Genomic DNA, 19587 nt, shown 5'->3' with positions numbered 1-19587 from the left:
GCATTTTGTATATTGTTTTGATGTTAGTATGCTTATTTAAAGAAATGATAATTTACTCTGTGCTACTAGCCACCACAACTAGGGACTAGGTTTGAATATGTACTATGTTCTCTGAAGTAATTCTTTAACCTGAATTATTCTAATTTTTAAATCAGCAATACAAACTGCTGATAAACCTGAAGGGAGTACATTTTCATGTTTGGGAGAGGTAGGCAGCTTTATTCCAGCATTAGCTCATCTGGAAATTCCAGGTTTCCTTTGACAGTGTCTCAGAGAATTTCTCAGCGATCTTTGCAAATTACTGCTTTGGAAGTATTTGCTCTGAACAGCTTTGTGCCAAACATACTTGGTAAAGAGGGATGTGTGACAAGCAACTGTATGCTGGGGGTAGAGGAAAGGCTTATAAGGGTTCAGGGAAAGGGAACCAAAAAGGATAGCTGACCTGAAAGGCGTTTAGTCAATCTGACATGAGAGGCAGAAGGTGATTCTTCTTTTTTTTTTTTTTGTTTTTCTTCCAACAGAAGGCCAAGCTTCAATAAACTGAATATGTGCTGTATTCCTCCTAGGGACTACTAGAAAATTTGCTGCCTTCATTACAGGTTCTGACGTGGATTTTTTCAGGCAGTTTCTGGGAGTGGGTATGTGGGAAGGAAGTCACGGCAAACTTAGATGTTTCCTGTTGGATAATTGTTGCATATTTCCCATTCCTCAAACCTTACAGCCACTGGGAATAAATTTGATCTAAAAATTGAAGTCAATTAATATTGTGAATAAAGAAATATAAAAACAGTAGAGATGGTGAAGAAACTCTTCATTAATTTTGTTTAATATAATACTATTTTCTGAGTATCTTGAAATATACAAAGAAAGACAGTTTAATTAAAGCATTGCAAACTAGAGCTTTTCATATTAAATTAGTGGGAGGGGATTAAATGCAGGCCAGAACATATATCTGAAATCTTCTTATAATCATAATTTTATGCTACTGTAATTTTACAGTACCCTGACACTTGATGATCTTGCATTTTTAATTTCAATGTTAGATTTGTATGAAGCAAACATTTGCTACAGCCCTTACTCGTTATTTCAGTTTTGTGCAATTTTACTAATATATAATATAATAACTCAGTCTGTGACTTCCATATGATCTCAAGAATGTAAAGATTTTTCTAGAGTCTGTTTTCTATGAAAACATAGCTGAAATTATTTGAAGGATCTTTCTGAACCATTTGTATCAAGGGTTGGCAGACATTTTTATAGTCTCTTATTAATATTAAAATACAAATATATTATCCTTTTTCTTTTCAATATTATGCTGCTTGCAGTTTTATATAATCAGTGTTGAGTTTGTTCTTTTTCCATTTAAAAAAATGTTAATACATTTTTAAGGGTTTCTTCTGTAGCATCTGGATACAGAGTTTACCAGTGGCCAGAGATGAACCAAGTGGTTGTGTACCATTTGAGCTCTGATCTAACTCAGTGTTTTTGCAACAGGAGCTGCATTGTACTGCAAAACACATAATGATTTAATGAAATACGCATTAAAAACTGTTCCAAAACAAGTGGTTGGATGAGAAGCCGGAATCGAGACAAGAAGAACTTAGTACTGCGAATAACAGAGTGGGGTGTTGGCCCCTGTTGGGTTCAGTTTGTAGGTCTGTTACCAAATTGCAGTGACCTTGGACTTAACTCAGGTTTTCTCTTCCCTTCTTCTGGAATGATTGGTATACTTGACTGAAGTGCTTCACAGTGATGAAGTTGAATGTTTGTGAGGTTATCTGAGATGTTCAGATGGATAGTACTTTTCGAAAGTGCTTGTCACAGACTTAAGTTTCCTGCTACTGAAATTGGTAACACTCCTGCTGACTTCAGTGGGAGCAGAGTTAGGCAAGGAGAGTCTTTAAATATCCTGTCTATAAATCCAAAGGTTCCTTGTATTGCAAGTAAGTGTTTGTTTGCAGGAGAAGTGGAATTCACAGTACAAAATTTTCAAAATCATTTTCTGTAGCTGATGAGATGAGTAGTGGGGTGATTTGAACTAGTGTGTGTATGAAATTACAGAGAGGAGGAAGGGGAAAGATTAGAGGTAGGGAAGATCTTTTGATGATGACATTGTGTGATTGTTTTCTGGTTTTGACTGTGTTCTTTCTTTGAAATACATTTCTCTTTCCCATATTTAATTATCACAGTACAAAAATGTCCTATATTTAACCCTTTAGTAGTTAACTATCTGTCATGAAACCTACTTTTGGCACTTTGTGACTGACAGCCAAACTGACAAGTCATTCAGATTAACGGAATAAATGTTTTAATCCTTTCCTGTAAGTGTATCTGTTTTGATTTATTCTAATAAAGTACTCCGATCTATAGGTATTTTCCTCCCATTGTTTGTTGTGTCATACTTCAGTTAAATAGTAAGCTTTTGGAGGCAGATGTTGCTCCTGGTTTGCATATGGAAATTCCTGCAGTGTATGCCATTATTTGAATTTCAAAAACCAATGATTGACTGCATTTGTTGACTTTTCATGGTGCTTTTTTTAGGGTTGTGTGGGGTTTTTTGTTGTTTGGCTTTCCTTTTTGCTTACCTTGTGTATTTCTAGGGGTCCATCTTCATACTGTAGAAGAATACTTGGATAATAAATGTATGAAATGAGAAGCAGAGTGATACAAGACAAGTAAAGGAAACGTTTCCAAGTCAAGTTTGTAGGCAGAAATTGTAGGATTGGAAACATGTAAAATTACTGGAAAAATAGCATGGTGTATATGGACTTAAAACTAATAGCCAAGTTTCTTAACAGTCTTCTCAATTGATGACAACATGGTGTCTTTCTATCAACAGTGTACAGTCATGTGTATATATCAATAACCTATAGCAATGCTGCACATAATAGCCTTTTCATAATGTCACTACATTTGAGCTTTCCAGGGACAGGCTCAAAAGTTGTATCATTGGTTTATGGCTGTGGAATTATCCCTGTGCTAGGGTATGGTTATCAGACATTCCTCACATTCCGGGTGTCTAATATTATAGTGCTTGCGTGCCAGTGCAGGACCAACTGCTGCGCTGAAGAAAAACGCGGGAGAAAACATTCACGGCATTACCGATTTCCACTTCTTTGTGCCCTCCTTTTCCCCTAACCTTTCAAAATGTCATCTTTGCATTGAACTGGGCAATGTTAAAGAGATAAATTAGTTACAAGTAGTGACTTGGTTGGGGGATTTTCCATTTTCCTACAAAAATATATAGCTAGAGTGCTGAGTTGGAAGATAATGGTTCTCCTTTTCACTTACAGACTTGGTTTCTTTGAGTACCTTCAATTCTGAAATAATGTAGCAAAATGTATAGCTGTGTTCAGTGTGGGCTTTTTTTTTTTTTTTTTCACTGATGGTGATTGTTAAGTGAAAAAGCCAAAACAGTTTATCATAATCAAAAGGCAAAGGAAACAAAAAACCATGCCAGCCGGCAGTTTGACCTGGTCCTGCAACCAGTGGGTGTGGGTCCCTTCCTTCGCAAAAGCATTCTTCCCCTTCTGAGTCTCAGCTATTCAGTTCATGTGCCTTTTCAGAAGCACCTGTGAAGGGATGGAATGAGCTGACATTGAGCTAATGCCAGCTCAATGGGAGGAGGCAGTTATGCTCTGCTTCCTTGCTCTTAAAATGTGTTTTTATGGCAGTCATTAACACGCACGTAGCATATTATGGTGAGCTGGAGGGCAGCACACTCCCTCTGCACTCATCTCCCCCTGTCTGCTACCTCCTGGACTGAAAGCTTAAGTTGTGTATTCTCTGCTTGCTTCTTTTTGAGTATTTGTGTATGAGAAGGACATAAGGTGCCCATTCTGTGGAGAGGTTTTTTCTGTAGAGGAAATGGGCAAGATCTTTGAAGGACCTGAAGATTTCTATCCTTATCTTCTCTGTATTGCATAAAGCTTATAGAGTTTGGGGATATACCCAAATAATGTCCCACCATTCTATGTTGCTTAAGTTAGCAAACTTATGTATGTCTCTTAGTATAATCCTCCATCTGCACGTTTGTACATTTTTCTTTACCAAGGAAACTTTGTAAAACCAAGAAATATATTTCTTTAAGTCCTGCTGTCTTTCGTAAGTATTCAAGAGCTTAAAAGAATCACAGGATAAAGGTTGGAAGCTATTAAAAATGTATGCCTGTATGTTTTTTTAGAAAACTAGAATCAGTGCCCACATATTTCAAGTTTACATTATTTTATATGGATTTGGCTGGTTTACCCATCTTTGTATTACCAAGAGCAAAATTATCTGAAATCTGGAAAACAAGCGAAGACTCATTAAATGTATCCAGGAGATACTTGCCAATGGAGTTAATAAATCTTTGTCTCCTAGAAGTGTATAACTCCGCTGTGACTTTAGTCTCTGCCATTAGATTTTGAGAATCCACTTGTGGTGCAAAAAGGTGCAGTACCGTCGACTGCTACGTGCCCATGCTAGGTAGGAGTGTGGCTGGGAACATTTGACTGTAAGCCTGTACTGTGGTGTGCATGTGTGTGTAATACAAAACAAACACATTAGTGGTGCACATGCTGCTGGCTATAGGCCTACATTTAATGCTGTTAAGAAGCGTAATATTTAATATTATTGAGAATTTTTCATAAGTAAAGAATGGGGTGAAGTTTAGTTTGAGCTATTAGCAATTTTGTATTGGCACAGAAAAGGTGATATGCATGTTTACTGTCTTGTAAGCATAGGCATTTGTTAACATTTGGTTCCACACATCTTGGGAACAAGGTAAACGTGCAAGACCTTACCATATTTGTTTATTTTACACCACTATTCTCATACAGGCACTGTGACCATGCTACTCCTTTTTTGATCTGTTCTAATGTGGTACTGATGTCCACTTAGTTACACTTTCAAAATAATACCTGTAATAAAGTGGCAGTATATCTTAATAATACCGTTACTAAAAGAGAATGTACCTGAGCAATTCAAAGTTTGTACATAATGTCTTGTCCTGATATCTGAATGGGAGGCACTACTGTGTTAAGAACATGGTGTTTAGAAGAAGAAATCCTGTCGAGAGACTCATGAGTGCTTTTTGGAGAGAGAGGTTTTGTGTGGGATTTGCTAGTTTATAGAACTGAATGAACAAAGAATATGGCAAAAGGGTGTTTTGTGGGCAAATTCTGCCCCTTCCTACAGGTAAACAGCACAGTTACCACTTTTTAAAGTTAGGAAAGTGATAGCAATATAATTAATACAAAGCAAATGCATTTTGTTACAGCTTCAGCCACTGTAATTTGTAGAAGAGAAAATTGTATTCCCTATGCAGTGTAATTTTCATACTGTTAATGACCTCAGCCATAGGGAGCGGCAATGCCTTTCTTTAACTCTGACCTGCAAGGTGGTGCAACAGTTGAGACTCTTTCACTATTCTGCTATAGTATTCATCCCACTTAAATTTAGTTACTCTTGCATAGGCTAAGGAGTGTTGCATTCAGAGTCCTGTAGTTACTGGGAAAAGAGGAAAATCTTCATATGCTGAATCTACCTCTCTAGGGAACCTAAAGCAGTAATTCAGGTTAGATAACTGACTTTTGAAGTTAATGAGATTAATTGCACCCCTGAGTTTTATACAAGAAATTTGTGTTGGATGCTTGAAGTGAGTAAAATCCATGTTTGTAAAGATATTTGAGGCTGGATTAGAATACATAGTTATACATCCTTCAAAGTCATAATACCTATAGCATTAGAAAGTTGGGTAAGAATTGAATTGATTTTGAAATCCAACTTGAGCACTAAATTCAGGAGATCTGAGGAAGAATTTAGAACATTTTCTTCTTCTGTTTGTACATTTCTTTCCTTGATAAGTTGATTTAAATTTTTACCTTTGCTTGTCTCAAGCTCTATGGACCAAAATTAAGAGTAAAATACTTTCATCCTTTTGCAAAATAAGAAAAATAAGATCCTGATCATATGTTCCTATTCTATGTCATTGTGCTAACTGAAAGCATTCAGAGTAAACTTTTTGTGTTGCTGTTGTATTGTGTTATAGGTAAATCATCTCTACACCCTTCTGTGGAGGTGTATGTAGTTAAATGAGCCAGGTTCCAGGTAAGTATGCGTATAGTTCTGCCATCGTTGGTTTCTTCTGTTATGTTTTAATAGATGCTCATTCCTGCACATCTGAGTCGTAAGTTGTGTTTTGTCTTCTCAGTTCTAGATTGTGGAGAAGAGATATAGTTTTCAGAACAATTTCTGCCTAGAAAAGGTTCTAGAGAGTACTGCATTTTAAGAGAAAATAAATGGTGTAATATACATCATTATATATGAAAATGAGTAGGTGTGACATTTAATCCATGCAGCGTTTCATATAAGTGTCACACAAGATCTTGCTACATGGAAAAGTACAGGAGTTCATTTTGGGTATTTGAAGAAAGTTTTGAAATGCATGTTGAAGTTGCTATAGGAGTTGTGCGTTGACCCTAGTTATAATTGAATTCCAAACTTCAAGTGTTGACTGTAGGTGAAGTGCCACACAGCAAAGGAGGTATTCTTGAAAGTAATTTTGAAAGAGATTAAGATGAACCTGTTCGTATTTCTCAGGTATTTGTGTACCTCTACCAACCTGTATTTTCTTCCTTTCTAATTGAGGAAAAATCATCTCAGGTTTGGGTGGGGTGGGATTTTTTTAGTATCTGTGTCTCTTTCTCCCTCTTCCCCACCCCATCATTTTCTGAGATCTGCCTACTTTAACCTTCTCTCTTCACCACACCCTCCACCACATGTATTATAAGTGACAGTAAATCATTGATGCAATTGGTGCACATTGTTCTATGTAAGCAAATCATATCAGTAGCTGAATTCACACAGTAATTCAAAATACGGATAAAATCAGGTCTTGGTAGTAGGGTAAGGAGATAGGTGATGCTGGTATCAACTGAGTTTAGAAGAGGATGAAGACCAAAGTGTGGAGTTTTCTGTTGATAGAGTGCTAATCATAATATGGTTTAACTTCCAGTTCAATGTTGCACTCGATTTAATCCTCAATGGATTTTGGAGAAAAAAGGTGCTCAGAGAAGGAATGCAGCAGAATGCAGCATTTTTCTTGCACTGAACAGTGTGTTCAAAATAGTTCGTGTATATACATAAATACATTTGCATACACATTTTTAAGAACGTGCACATTCATACTCTCAGATCACAGAAATGGGAAATATCATGGGCTGTCTGTATCTTCACAGAATGATAGTAAGTTTTACTAATATATATAGTAAATTTCTTAATTTTTGTGGACCCTGACCTTAGAAATAAATCTATCTTCTATGTATTTTTGGGATCTAGGGACCGCAAAACGTAGTCTACATCAAACAAGAAAGTTGTCCAAACGGAACAGTGTTTCTGCACTGACAACCCATCAGTCTGTAGTTACGGTTCCATTTTACAGTATCACCAGCCTCATTTTTTTTAGAGCATGGTGCTAACAATGCCATGGTTGCAGCTTCGATCCCCATATGGGCCATTCACTTAAGGGTTGGAATCGATGATCCTTGTGGGTCCCTTCCAACTCAGAATATTCTGTGATTCATTGTTAACCTTAGATGCATATACAGACTTATTCTTAAAGTTATGGCTGTAGGTGCAGTAACAACTGTTAACAATAACACATATATCATCGTAGAAACTGCATTTTAAGAGCTTAGCTAACTCTGTGTTTTGGAAACTTTAAAGAAAAAAGTGGATTTGATATGATATTACAGCTTTTTGATTTATAAACTGTATTTTTCTCATGGGTTTCCCAGGGCATCTCTGAAGTGATTGGCAGTAACATAATTATACATTGTTTGTATGATGGAATTACAGAATGCTTCCTGGTTTTCCTAAAAATAGCCACTTCTTACACACACCTGCTTCTTTTTTACTAAGGCTAAAAAGAAAAGTGCCCCTGGGTGAGCATACTTGAGCTTAATGATAAGCATTAAAAAACCCCAAGCGTTTTGTTAACTAGTTGAACTTCATTGGATAGTAAATGTGGACTTTTAAGTTCTACTTTTTAGAGTATCAGCATTCTTTTAAGAACATGTAAATTGATGGCTACAAATGAAACAGTATTATGAACTACCTCAGAATATCAGTGCCCTAGAGATGCAGCACTTAATTCTCTATTATGGTGCAATAAACCTCATTTTTCTTGGGTCACGGTTAATGAATGTAATGGTAGTCCGTCTGTCGTAGGTTATTATGTCACAGATAATGATCTTCACACAGACAAGATTCCTTCAGTCCTTGTTCCTAGATATTATTTCCTTTCCAATTACATCTCGTAACTCTCTGCTTTCAACTTTTGTCTTGCAAATTTTCTCTTGCTTCGTATCATGTTAATCTCATCCATTTGCCATAAGTATTTTGAAAGTAAATACTATTTATATTGAGACAATTCTGAGGGCCATAAGCAATCAGGTATCACCTTGTGCTGATTCTTGTTCAAATGTAGAAGTACACATCGGACTCAAAAATTTTGTGCCATTGAAAGACTCTGGAACGAAAAAGAGAGTTGTGGGAACGTTACACTCTTAAGTAATTGTGATCTTACTATGTGAAAACTTTCTCATGTTTTAAAAATCTACTTGGAAGTACTTCTTCTGACATAGTTCAGATCTTAAGGATGTGATATGCAAGCATCATCCAGCAGAGCAGAATTCATAGAACAATTTATCCTGTACTACCTGTATTTTTGGATCTCTGTCTCCCTCTTTTTCTCATTTTGTTTTAAGTCTAGAGTCGGTCACTCAAGTACTTTTCCACAGTTTTTTGGAGTCGCTTCAATGTATGAAGCGTCTGGGATGAGAGAATGGCTGCTATTCATTCCCACGGTATTTGATTTCAGGGAAGTGATAACACCTGGACAGAACATTTGCATGATCAGAGTCGACTGCAGTCTGACATACAGAATGTGCTGTTATAGTAAGAAGTCAGTATTTGATTAAAAATAAAATTGATGTGGAGCACAGAAGAAAAGCCAGGATAGTACTGGGCTTATATCCTTCCTGTAGAGGTGATCTAAAAATCACATCTTGTGAGTGTTGTTAGCTGTGGTGTGTATCTTTGGTGAAAGTATTGAATGCTTGCTTATGCAGAGTTTTAAATTAATTTATTAGAGGTCATCTGGCCATGTTTATATGAGTTTGTTATGATTCCTATGTTGCTGTATGATATTTAAAATATTTTTTCTACTTGAACTACATGATTTAAGTTTTGAGTTAATATTATAATATTAAAGCTAATGATGACATTGAACTTTTATTTTTATCCAGTTTAAGATGTTTCATGAAAATCTACAGTTGTAATCAAATTTGAGACAGGACTTTCTTCACAGCAAGATGCGCTCTTGTGGTTGGCACATCTTGTTCACGTGACTAACCAGATTCACCAAAGAACTGTTGCTTTTACGTGATTGATGCTTCCTCTGAGCAGCAGTGGCATGGGAACACTCTGACTTGGGTGGATACCCTGTTTTCAGTCTGCTGCATGCTGCCTGTCTGAAACTGTGATTGTGCTTACCCTGGCTTTAAAAGGCTTTTCCTACTTTCCTAAGAGCCATCTCTTTCTTTCTAGCTGTTACTATTTGCAACAAAACAGTAATCTTTGAAGTGATGCTGGTAATTACTAGTAGGCAGCATTTGGGCAGGTGCGTTTGATATGGCAGTGCCAGGCAGCTGTTAACCTGCTGAGCTGCGTAGCTTCTGCTGCCCTGAGGGAAGGAGGAGGGTCAGGAGCAGGGTGGCAGGTCAGAGCTGGGGTTTCTGGAGAGCTCCTTGGAGCAGCTTCACTCAGAGCTATACCAGTGTCTGGATTTAAAAATGTATTTTTAATGTTAGTAGTGTTAGGGTTTAGAATAGATAGGCTTGGCTTACTACAGACTTACTCTCTCCCTGGAAATCACTGGGGAGCTGACAGCTTGCTTGTGCTGCTTATAATCCATATTTTTATGTCCAGATGTAATTCCACATTGGTAATCTCACCTGTATTTTGTAATAGTTTTCAGTGTGTTTAGTGGTTTTGCACAGCAGTTTGTAAGTGGCAATAAATAGGCCAATTTGTCTAATACCTGCAAATTTGTTCAGAACCTCAAATTAAGCATTAGTAACCTTCATAGGATTATGTTGTAAACTCTGGAGAAATATCAGGAAGTGGATTCATGCTTGCAATTTAAAAAACATAAATTGGAAACAAAATCACTGTTCAAAATGTTTTGAATCCTAAGAGCTTGGTTCTTTGTGATTTCTTCAGCCTTATTTTGGAGGAATACTGTCCTACTGAAAGAATTGGTAGATCAGGTACCTTGATGATGATGATAATAAAGGTAACAATGGGGCAATGGTTTCTAAATCAAACTTGTGCTCAAATTTCTGGTTTTTTTCCAGCTGCATAGAGAATTCAATAGTTTTGTAAAGTACTGTCTGTCTGGTGGTTTCTACACAAAATCCATTTCAGTTTGTAGAAGGTAAAATATAATATTCTTTTCTCACAAGAAGTATCAATAAACCAGTTTATTTTGGTCAGAAAATAATTAAAGAAAAAAATCCCGAGACACAGAAAAGCATGTGTGAGTTAGACTGTTAGCTTTTTATTTATATAGAATTTTAATGGTGAGATGAAAAAAACTGTCTTAGGTGATAGCACCTAATCAGCAGTGAGCAAAGGAGTGCTGCTTGTGTCCCACAAACTGCTCTTGATAATCTTACTCTGAGGATTCTTTTATTTAAACTTTGGATATGTACTAATCTTATTGTCACTATGGTGACAATAAAACCTTAAATCTCTTGTTCTTCCTGTTAAATATATCAGTATACCATAGATGGCATTTATCTGTGGATTTATCGACAGGAAACTCAATACTAATTTCTTTTTTAAAAAAAGGAGAAAAAGATGATCATATAAAGCTCTGCTCAGCCTCAGTTGGAAAAGAGCCCATGTATTATTTTTATCAATCTACTTAATGTAAGAAATAAGTGCTCCATTATTAAAATGAAAAACTTTAATAGTCTGTCTTCCTAAAAAAGCACCATGTGAACATCTAAGGCCCATTAAATGTTACTTATAAAATGTCTGCTCTGTGCACACTGCTGTTTGTTTTATTCAAGTGCATGGATTGATGCGTGCTGCTAACTGCATCTTAGGTGGTTGTATTCACTTTTCTGACTTTCTTGTCTGTGGTCATTAGAGAAAATGATCTTGAAATCTTGTCGACTCAAGGTTGAAGGGTCCAGTTCTCCTGGTGACAAATAGGAATGTAGATAATTTTTATTTTTTTTTTACAAGCTATTGGTTGTCGTTTGATTTTAAACTGTCAAATATGAAAGATGTTGCACTGAATTTCTCACTTGAGTTCCTGGACTGAAAAATGTTTGCAGTAATATGTTCTTGGAGGTAATAAATTCAGAAGGATGGAATAGGGGAAAAACAGTCAAAACACGCAACTTTAAGAGGGAGAAAACAACTTGCTTTCCTTTCTCCCTGCAATCTTTCTTTAGTTTCTGTCATAATAGGAATTAATATGAATAACAAACATATGTATGGAAGCTGTGCCATTGAGTTGTTTCTTTGTTTTAGGTTAACAAAGCCCTTGTCATTTGCGGATTGTGTTGGGGATGAATTGCCGTGGGGATGGGAAGCCGCATATGATCCTCAGATTGGTGTGTACTATATTGATCACATAAACCGTAAGTATTTTTCAGTTTGCCATATTGATTATAAAAGCAGGTTCATCTTGGTTAGACTCAGAGTTCTTGATTAGCATCAAAATGCTGGGGAAAATTTGCCCTTTGGTGTAACATTGTTGGCTTTAAAAGGCTTACAAGAAAATCTGCTGGTACAAAATGGCTACATCTGTTTCTACGTATCTTTTTAATTGGATGGTAATTATGTCTAAACCATACAAAAATAGCAAAATTGGAATACAATGCTATTTAGAGTTACTGAAATGAATATAATTCTGAAAGCATGTCTATTTTCTCTGTGTGCATTACTCCATATTAATTGATACCTTTTTCTGTTTTCTCAGAAATAGTATTTAGCAGCACAATAACAGAGATTCTATTTGAGAGTAATACCTGAATCTAGGTACCTGCACTAGTACTGCTATATGCTTACTTTAAAGATAGCAAGGTGTCTACAGCCATTTCAGATGCTTTAAGTTAGCAGAGACAACTGCATGGTAGATATGTCATGGACATTAAGAGACCAGTGGCCTTCTGGAACAAAAGCTGGAGACAAGGCTTGCTACACGTGGCATCTCAAACATATGGGCAAGTGAATCAGCCCTGTAGTGTCTAAGCTGCTTTTATAGTCAATAGCTCTATAGTCAGTACAGTCAGTGTAATGAAAAGTGTGCTGTAGCTGACTGGGTGTCTGCTTTGGAAAGTAAAGGATTTGCTTCTGAATCTAAATTCTAATAGCAGACTAAACTCATCTCTAACTTTTGCTTTGACCAAAACTATAAAACATAAAGCTGTAAAATTTTGAGAGGCAATTCTCATTTCTGGGTGTTTTGAAAGTGTTTTCAGATCACTGCTCTGATAATTGTGCTCTTTTTATTTCATGTGTGCTCAAAATATTTATTCAGTTCTGAAAAATCTCTTGTAACTTTGTTGTTTGTTTTTGTTTTAAGAAAGAGTTTAAATACTTTCTTCACTCTTAATGTAATTTCTATGCATTGAAGGTGAATTCCTGATTATTATGAGCTACTCATGGGTTGAAATTCTGCTTCACACACATGTAAGATGTTGAGACTTGGATAACATTGTCTCAGAATTCTCTTGAAGATTGTAAATGTACTGGAAACACTAATGCTTTCATTTAATAGAGGAGAGTTGTGTATATCCATCTGTACACGCGTCTTCTGTGGCTGGGACAAATGTGATCAGCTTGGTTTTGCTATGTCATGTTACAAGATGGATATCAAAGTGGTGTGCTTTGGATGTTGGTATACTTACAGTAGTTTCCATCCCTTGTTCAGTAGTGTATTTGATTCTTCTTACATTAACGTATATATTTCTTTGTAGCAATTTCAATGAAACTTCTTATCTTGTACAGCGGTATATTTTAGTTTTGTACACTGTATTTTGCACAGTGTTTTGGTGAGAGTACTTCTGAGTTGTTGGGAGGTAAAAACTGCCTAAGAATCTTACACGTAGGTCATTTGTCTGATGTGCCAAATATGGAGATCATAACTTCTACTTCATCTGACTAGGGGTGCATGTGTTGTTTTGATGTCATTGAAATCTCTAGTATGGAGGTCATTTGGAATTAGGGGGGCAAAGCCTTTCTAGAAAACAGTTTTTGTGCCTACTTACTGCTGTATTAGCTTTGTAATAATTCAGATGTATTGGATCTGCTTTTTGGATTTGAACTGTTAAAATTCCCTGTCGGGACAGTGGCTGTATTAGAACAAGGAAGACTACCTCTTTCGGAGGGAGTTTTGGTAGATCTCTCCGTTACTGGACAAAGGAGCCCAATGAGGGAGAAAACCTGTAGCTACTGCTAGAAGGAGGAACAAATGGATAGATGCCTGAAAAACAGGTTGGATAAAGTGGAATTTCAGGACTCATAAGTGGTATCTTGAGGGGATGGCACCTCTGGAAGAAATCTTCTCCCATGTGTTATGTAGGGAGAGGTGAGTAATGACATTTCACATTCACTGCCTTCTGGCTGGATTTATATTAGCAAAGTGTTTGAGGGAAGGCACATTGATTCTTTCCTCTTGCATCCCATAATTGGTTATTCTGAATAGTTTCTCTATTATCTGTCCTTTTTATCATTTCTTTTTCCACTGTTGTTCCTACTGTGTGCCTCTGTAAAAAGCTACGTTTGATCCAACTGTGAAGTTTCAGGTTGTCCACGGGACTTGGGCTCATTTTACTACAACAGCTCTGATATTGTTAAATTTCTCAAACCAACCCAGTAAGCTATGAGGATCAGGCTAGAACTTAAGGCAATAGACTGTAAATTCAGAAGGTCTTACTCATGTTTTTTTTTCTCCTTTTCTGTTAAAAATTCAAGGCTGAAAATGTTAAGGATGGAATTTCCATTAGTGGTCAGATAAGTCTTTACTCCTCTGGAAGGGTGGATATTGGCAAAACTCCCACTGATTTTGAGAAAGCCGTACTAGGCTGGACATTGCAAAGTTCTAATAAAAGAGTCTACTATATTTCTATAACGTAAGTTCTTAAATTATGTAAATCAATGTATATATTATTTTTTCATGATAACTAAATATTTTCCCCATCTGTGTAATTATTTTTCTTAGTCCCTTAGCTTCCCTTCTCTCACACAAACCCGAGAAAAGCCTGCTTTCCTTAACGGCCAGTGCAAACTCTTCTCTTCTGGAGAGGGTTAAGAGTTGTCTGTGAGCAGTCTGGATTTGTAGAACGATCCCTCAGATTCTTTTGGTGTCAATATGTTTAAGTATAATTTAATTTTATTATCATCTCACATTTTCTATACTTTTATATATCTTAATTTTTTTCCCCCAAATGCAGTTTGGGGATTTTTTTTTAGCTCGTAATGATTGCCTTAGAGCTTTTGCATGATCCTTTTGGATGATGTAACCCACTTTGAGAAACATTGACTGAGGTCACTACTTTATGAATATATTACCCCAATTAGGAGTTTTAATGTGATGCTTTCAGCTTCAAGGGAGACCAGATTACAGGCCATCTGGCAAAGCAGAACATGCATATGATATGGATAGCTAATGCTGTAAGAACTTAAATGCTTACCCTATGGTTCAGTAGTGCCCTGTGTTAGAGGATGACTGAAGGGATACTATTTCGTGGCCAGGGCCCGAGGAGTTCCTTTTGTGCAGGATCCTTAATACTGTGGTTTGTGAGAGTCCAAAGATTTTATAACTTATGCTGTTTGCTCTTATAATTGTATATATGTTCTCCTCTGTGTTCACCTACTTCAGCTAATTTGCTGACATTTACTAATTTTACTAAACAACATGGTTAGGAACTCAAAGCAATGCTAACACATAACTATTACTCCACTTTATTTTGTATATCTGCAGGCAAAGTGATCACTTTCAATTTTTTTCCAATTCTGCTGCAGGGTTTTCAACATCAAGCATTAAGTGTCTGAGATGCAAACATTTGTGCTCTTAGAGCTTGGATTTGCAAAACCTTTAAGCTGGTATAATCTTTGAAAGAATTGGTCCTGCTCTATTGCTACCTCTGGCCTTTTGTTCTGTCCCTGCAATGTTTTTGCTTATACTGGCATGAACATTTGCATGGCCAGACAGTGAATCAGATCAGGGAGTCAATTCGAGTTGAAACTAATCTGGTATGGAAAAATAAAAGTTGCTGTTTGTTCTCCTTTCCACACCTCTATTTATGCAAGCAAGAAGGGGAAGGTGACCTGGGGATATGAAACAATAGTCAAGTGGAAGAAATGGAGGACAGCTACTTTTCGTACCAGCAGTGGTTACATGTTCTTTGAAATTACATCCTTGAACTTTCATTTGTTCCATGCTCTGTGCAGACTTTTCAGGAAGCAGTTTTGTCTCTGAAGCTGTGATTTCCAGGTGCACTTCTCTGATGATGGTAGCAGCTGAAGTAGCAGTCATTGCTTGCTCTGGTTTCTGCCCCCACATTGTCAGTGTGAGGATATGTAGTAAACATGGACAATGGGGAAGCGCTCTGCTTCCTGAGGTCTGAGTTGTTGTCCACCTCTTCTTCCTTCCCCCAGCTGCTCAGGTTTTGTGATCTGGATCATTACATGGTGTGTTTAGATGAAGAGCTGTGGAGGTAATAGGAGCAAGAAAGGGAAACTTCTGCTTCTGGCTTGACATGAATAGTCTGAGAGAATCCTGAACTGGATTTGCCTTCAGCACCCTGTGTGTTCCTAAATAACTTACCCTCTTTACTTTCAGTTCCTGTCTTCAGTCTCAGGAATAACAAGGCAAGTGGTTGTTTTCTGCATTACACTGATCTAGTTAACCTATAAAACAGGTACTCTCCTGTTAGTAATGTTTGGTGGCAAAGGTAGCAGAAAGAAACTGAGTGATGGTATTTGAAAGATGATGATAGGAAGGAATAGCTCTTCTCAGCCTAGTACAGTTTCAGACCATCACATTGCTTTTTTTTTTGCTATTCTGTACTTTGTATTCAATATGATGTTTTTTCTCCCTGCCTTCCTCCCCAGCACTTTTTTTCAAAACAGAGTTGGACAACTACCTTCTCTGCTTCTGCGGCTCCTCCCTACTTAGTTTTAATTGTCCCCTTTGGAAGCATGAATGTACCTTTCCAGAAACAGCGTTACATCACTGTTCATCCACAGAGAAAAAGAAAATCGAGTCAGAGATGCTAAAAAAAAAAAAGGCAAAGGGGTTTGTATCTGCTTAGCTCAAGAATAGAATTCATCAAAGGTTCCTCTTTGCTCACTTGGTGTCCTTCTTAAAATTTCTAAGCCTAACTATTTACCTACACTGTTTGATACTTACAGCACAATATTTTAACTACAGGTATTTTATTTCTTGTTGTAATCTTAAAGGTTTTCATGCTAGTTTATGCCTGTGCGAGTGGTTTATCTAACACAGGGGCTTTTGTGGATAGACTGATTTTTCTCTGCTCCAGCCTGGGACTCTAATACATCTGCATCTATGAAAGTATGCCAGACTGTATTTTCAGAAAAGGAAGAAATCTGAAAATCCCACCATGAGTCTGCAATTACCAGTAGTTTGAGAGAGTCATGTATCATGATCATAATTGTGCACTGTTTGTTCCCACAACCTACCACCATCTTCTGAGCAGAAGGTGACATGCGAACAATTATGAAGACTCTTTATTGTCAGCAAACACACATGGTGGAAACTCAAGTGCAGTATATCTTATCTTGAATCTTATTTGTAGGTAAGTGTCTTCTCTGTGCCCTGGCTATAAGAAGGGATTAGAGTAATCTGGTGCATGCTGGCTACAGAAGGGGGCTCAAGCAATGAAGGCTCTGAATTAAAGATGATTTTACCTGCTGGCATTTATGTAAAGATCATACTTGCATCTTTTTCTAATGTCTTAGTTCTGCTAACCTTAGCAGTAGAATATTACCTACTTTCTTGGTAATGTAGAAAAAGGTGCTCAGAGTTTCTACAGCATTTTACTCTGAAATATATAAGCATACGTCACCTGATATCTCAAGGAATCTGATAGTAAAAGTCTTTGAATAAATCTTTCTTGCAAATCTGCTCATACTTACACAGTATAGCTGGAAAAAGTTCTCATTTTCTCTCTTTGCTCAAATTCAAACACAGAATTATTTTATGGAGAAATGAAGAAGGTATCTAGAAGAGAGGATTTCTTTTTTGGGGATGAAAGTATGATGCAGGAAACAAACTGTAGAGACCTCAATTTTGAACATACTCTAAATAATCTAATTTTCATCCATGTCTCTCTTTACTTTTGTAAGTATTTTTAAAAACAGGGGGAAAAAGGAATAAGAAAAAAAAAGCATTCAGAAAGCATTTGCTATGTAAACAATAAAGTACATTCCTTTAGGCAGTCTAGTAACACTTGGTTATTCTCCCTGAAACTACTGCTAGTGCATTTGCTCCTTTGCTAAACATTAAGACTTGCATCTCAATTGCCTGCAATATTTGTTATGCTTGTTGAAGTACAATGTAGTAATATTTGCACTTTTTTTCCCTAAATGTAGTTTTGGTTTGCATGCAAAAGTACTGGAGATTTGAAAGCCAGTTTGTTTATCAAATAATGTGGGATATACTTGTAGAATAAACATATCCATAGTGATTATGTAATGTTGTTGATAAAACTGCTTTCACCACCCACCACTAAGCTAAGTCATATTATCCTGTGATAGTTAGTATCAGTCACCATTTTTCCTCTGATATGATACGTGGAAGGATTGCTTTTGGTTTTTTTGTGCTATCTGCAGACATTTTTGTGCAAGATACCACTGAAATCCTGATTCTCCCTTGCTGCGCCTGGCCCTAGTTTGGCTGGCCTGCAGCCCTTTTCTGGGGGCTTGCTCTCAGCATGCAGTAAGCTGATTTCCAGGTATCTCCTCCTTCTCAAACCACCTCTGTGGAGTAGAATGTACAGCAGAGGTATTGGATGCTGTTGAAAAACCAGTATGGATTTAACTTGTGTACTTTCTTCACCCGCTGGGTTCAGGAGGGGCTCCAGTGAGAAGAGATCCTGAATGTGGTCAGTTGTTGGGTTTGCGGTTTTGAGGCCTGTCTTATTCTCTTGAAGGTGGGGTTCTGTTTGGTTGGAAGGAGTAGTCCTGCAATTATTATGCAAGCTAACCAGAGATGTCAGGTATAATGGAGTTATCTTTTCATCAGTTACTCTTTCAGGCAAAGAAATTGCCACCTTGACGCAGGGTAACTAGCTCAGCTGTGACATGCAGTAGTTCTGCATCAGTTAGAACTGCCCTCTTTTCAGGACTTAGCCACTGCAGTTTTGCTGCCTCTTGTCTGGTAGTTCTGGTTTCCAGGTTTGGAAATTTTCCTGTAAGTGAAATTTTCTAGTATATGAGGAAGAAGGTGCATGGTACTGATGAGTAGATCCATATTTAAGAATCCAGTGGATCTGTAAGTAGGCTTACTGCTGCCAAAAAAAAAGATTATTGCCCCAGCTGTGTAGTTCTTCCTTTATACTGGCTCATTGGACCTTTGGTAGCATATCACAACTCACTTAACCTGCCAGAACGTGATGCATCTGCTTTTATGTTGTCTTCTGGAACCAGTTAGTGTTTGAGTGGATTTAGTACATAAAACAGGTTTTGCACTGGATTGAGTTCGCACCAGAGACTGTGTGAAAGAGAACTTGTGAATGTGTAATGTTGGGGAGTGTGGGTTTGAGGTGATATGGTGGAAACCATCACTGCCAAAAAGGAGAGCTATTGCACAGCTCCAGCTGTGGCGTGCAACTCCCCTCTGCTCTCCTTTCTAGAGATCTTAGGTCTCTGGTCCTCATTTCTTGCCAGGTCAGTTAGTTTCCCTTGGAATAGCCTCTCTTTGGAGGTGATGATTCTGCAACACTTACAAACTGGAATAGTATGGGCATGTGTTTAAACGGATGAGAGGTCTCTCTTCAGAGTGAAAAGTATGTAATGATTTTTGTCTCCTCTTGCTGTGTATTTGTCCTCCTCAAGTAGCAATTTAGCATATAAGGCTTTTGTTTTTCCACGTTTGATTGCTTGAGACTACTTGTTCTCCGTGTTGCCTAAATGCAATGTGTCTAACTGAACATTATTTACATGTGGGTTGTTCTAGACCCAGTCAGTGCTATTATTTTTTTTTGGCAAGGGGAGATGTTGGAAACTATTGCTTCCACATATTGTTAATCCTGTAGTAAAATGTTCAATTCTCTCATGTCTCACAGTAGGGTGCCAAGGAGCCATTCCCTTTCCTGTGGGATTTTCTAGTGGGATTTTAATTTCGTATTTTATGGAAATAAGATCTACTGCTGATAAGGTAATAGTTTCCTTCTGTTCAAGTAGACTGTAAAATTTTGGCAGAGCTGCTTGATAGTAGACAGGAACATAACGTATGAAAATATCTCATTTAAAAACATTGACGTGCCTTACTATCAC

General features: G+C 37.2%; 1 protein-coding gene across 1 annotated transcript in view; it reads left to right on the top strand.

The window, feature by feature from the left end:
• The window catches only part of WWC2 (WW and C2 domain containing 2), a 101643-nt gene that overhangs the window by 23968 nt on the left and 58088 nt on the right, over positions 1–19587 (top strand). Inside the window, 1 exon segment of the mRNA XM_032686250.1 lies at positions 11590–11699. Within this exon segment, the coding sequence (XP_032542141.1) occupies positions 11590–11699 (110 nt within the window).

Source organism: Chiroxiphia lanceolata, chromosome 4 (assembly GCF_009829145.1).
Source record: "Chiroxiphia lanceolata isolate bChiLan1 chromosome 4, bChiLan1.pri, whole genome shotgun sequence".
Lineage (NCBI taxonomy): Eukaryota > Metazoa > Chordata > Aves > Passeriformes > Pipridae > Chiroxiphia > Chiroxiphia lanceolata.
The sequence above is the reverse complement of the archived record's forward strand: the minus strand, read 5'-3'. Positions and strand labels throughout refer to the sequence as shown.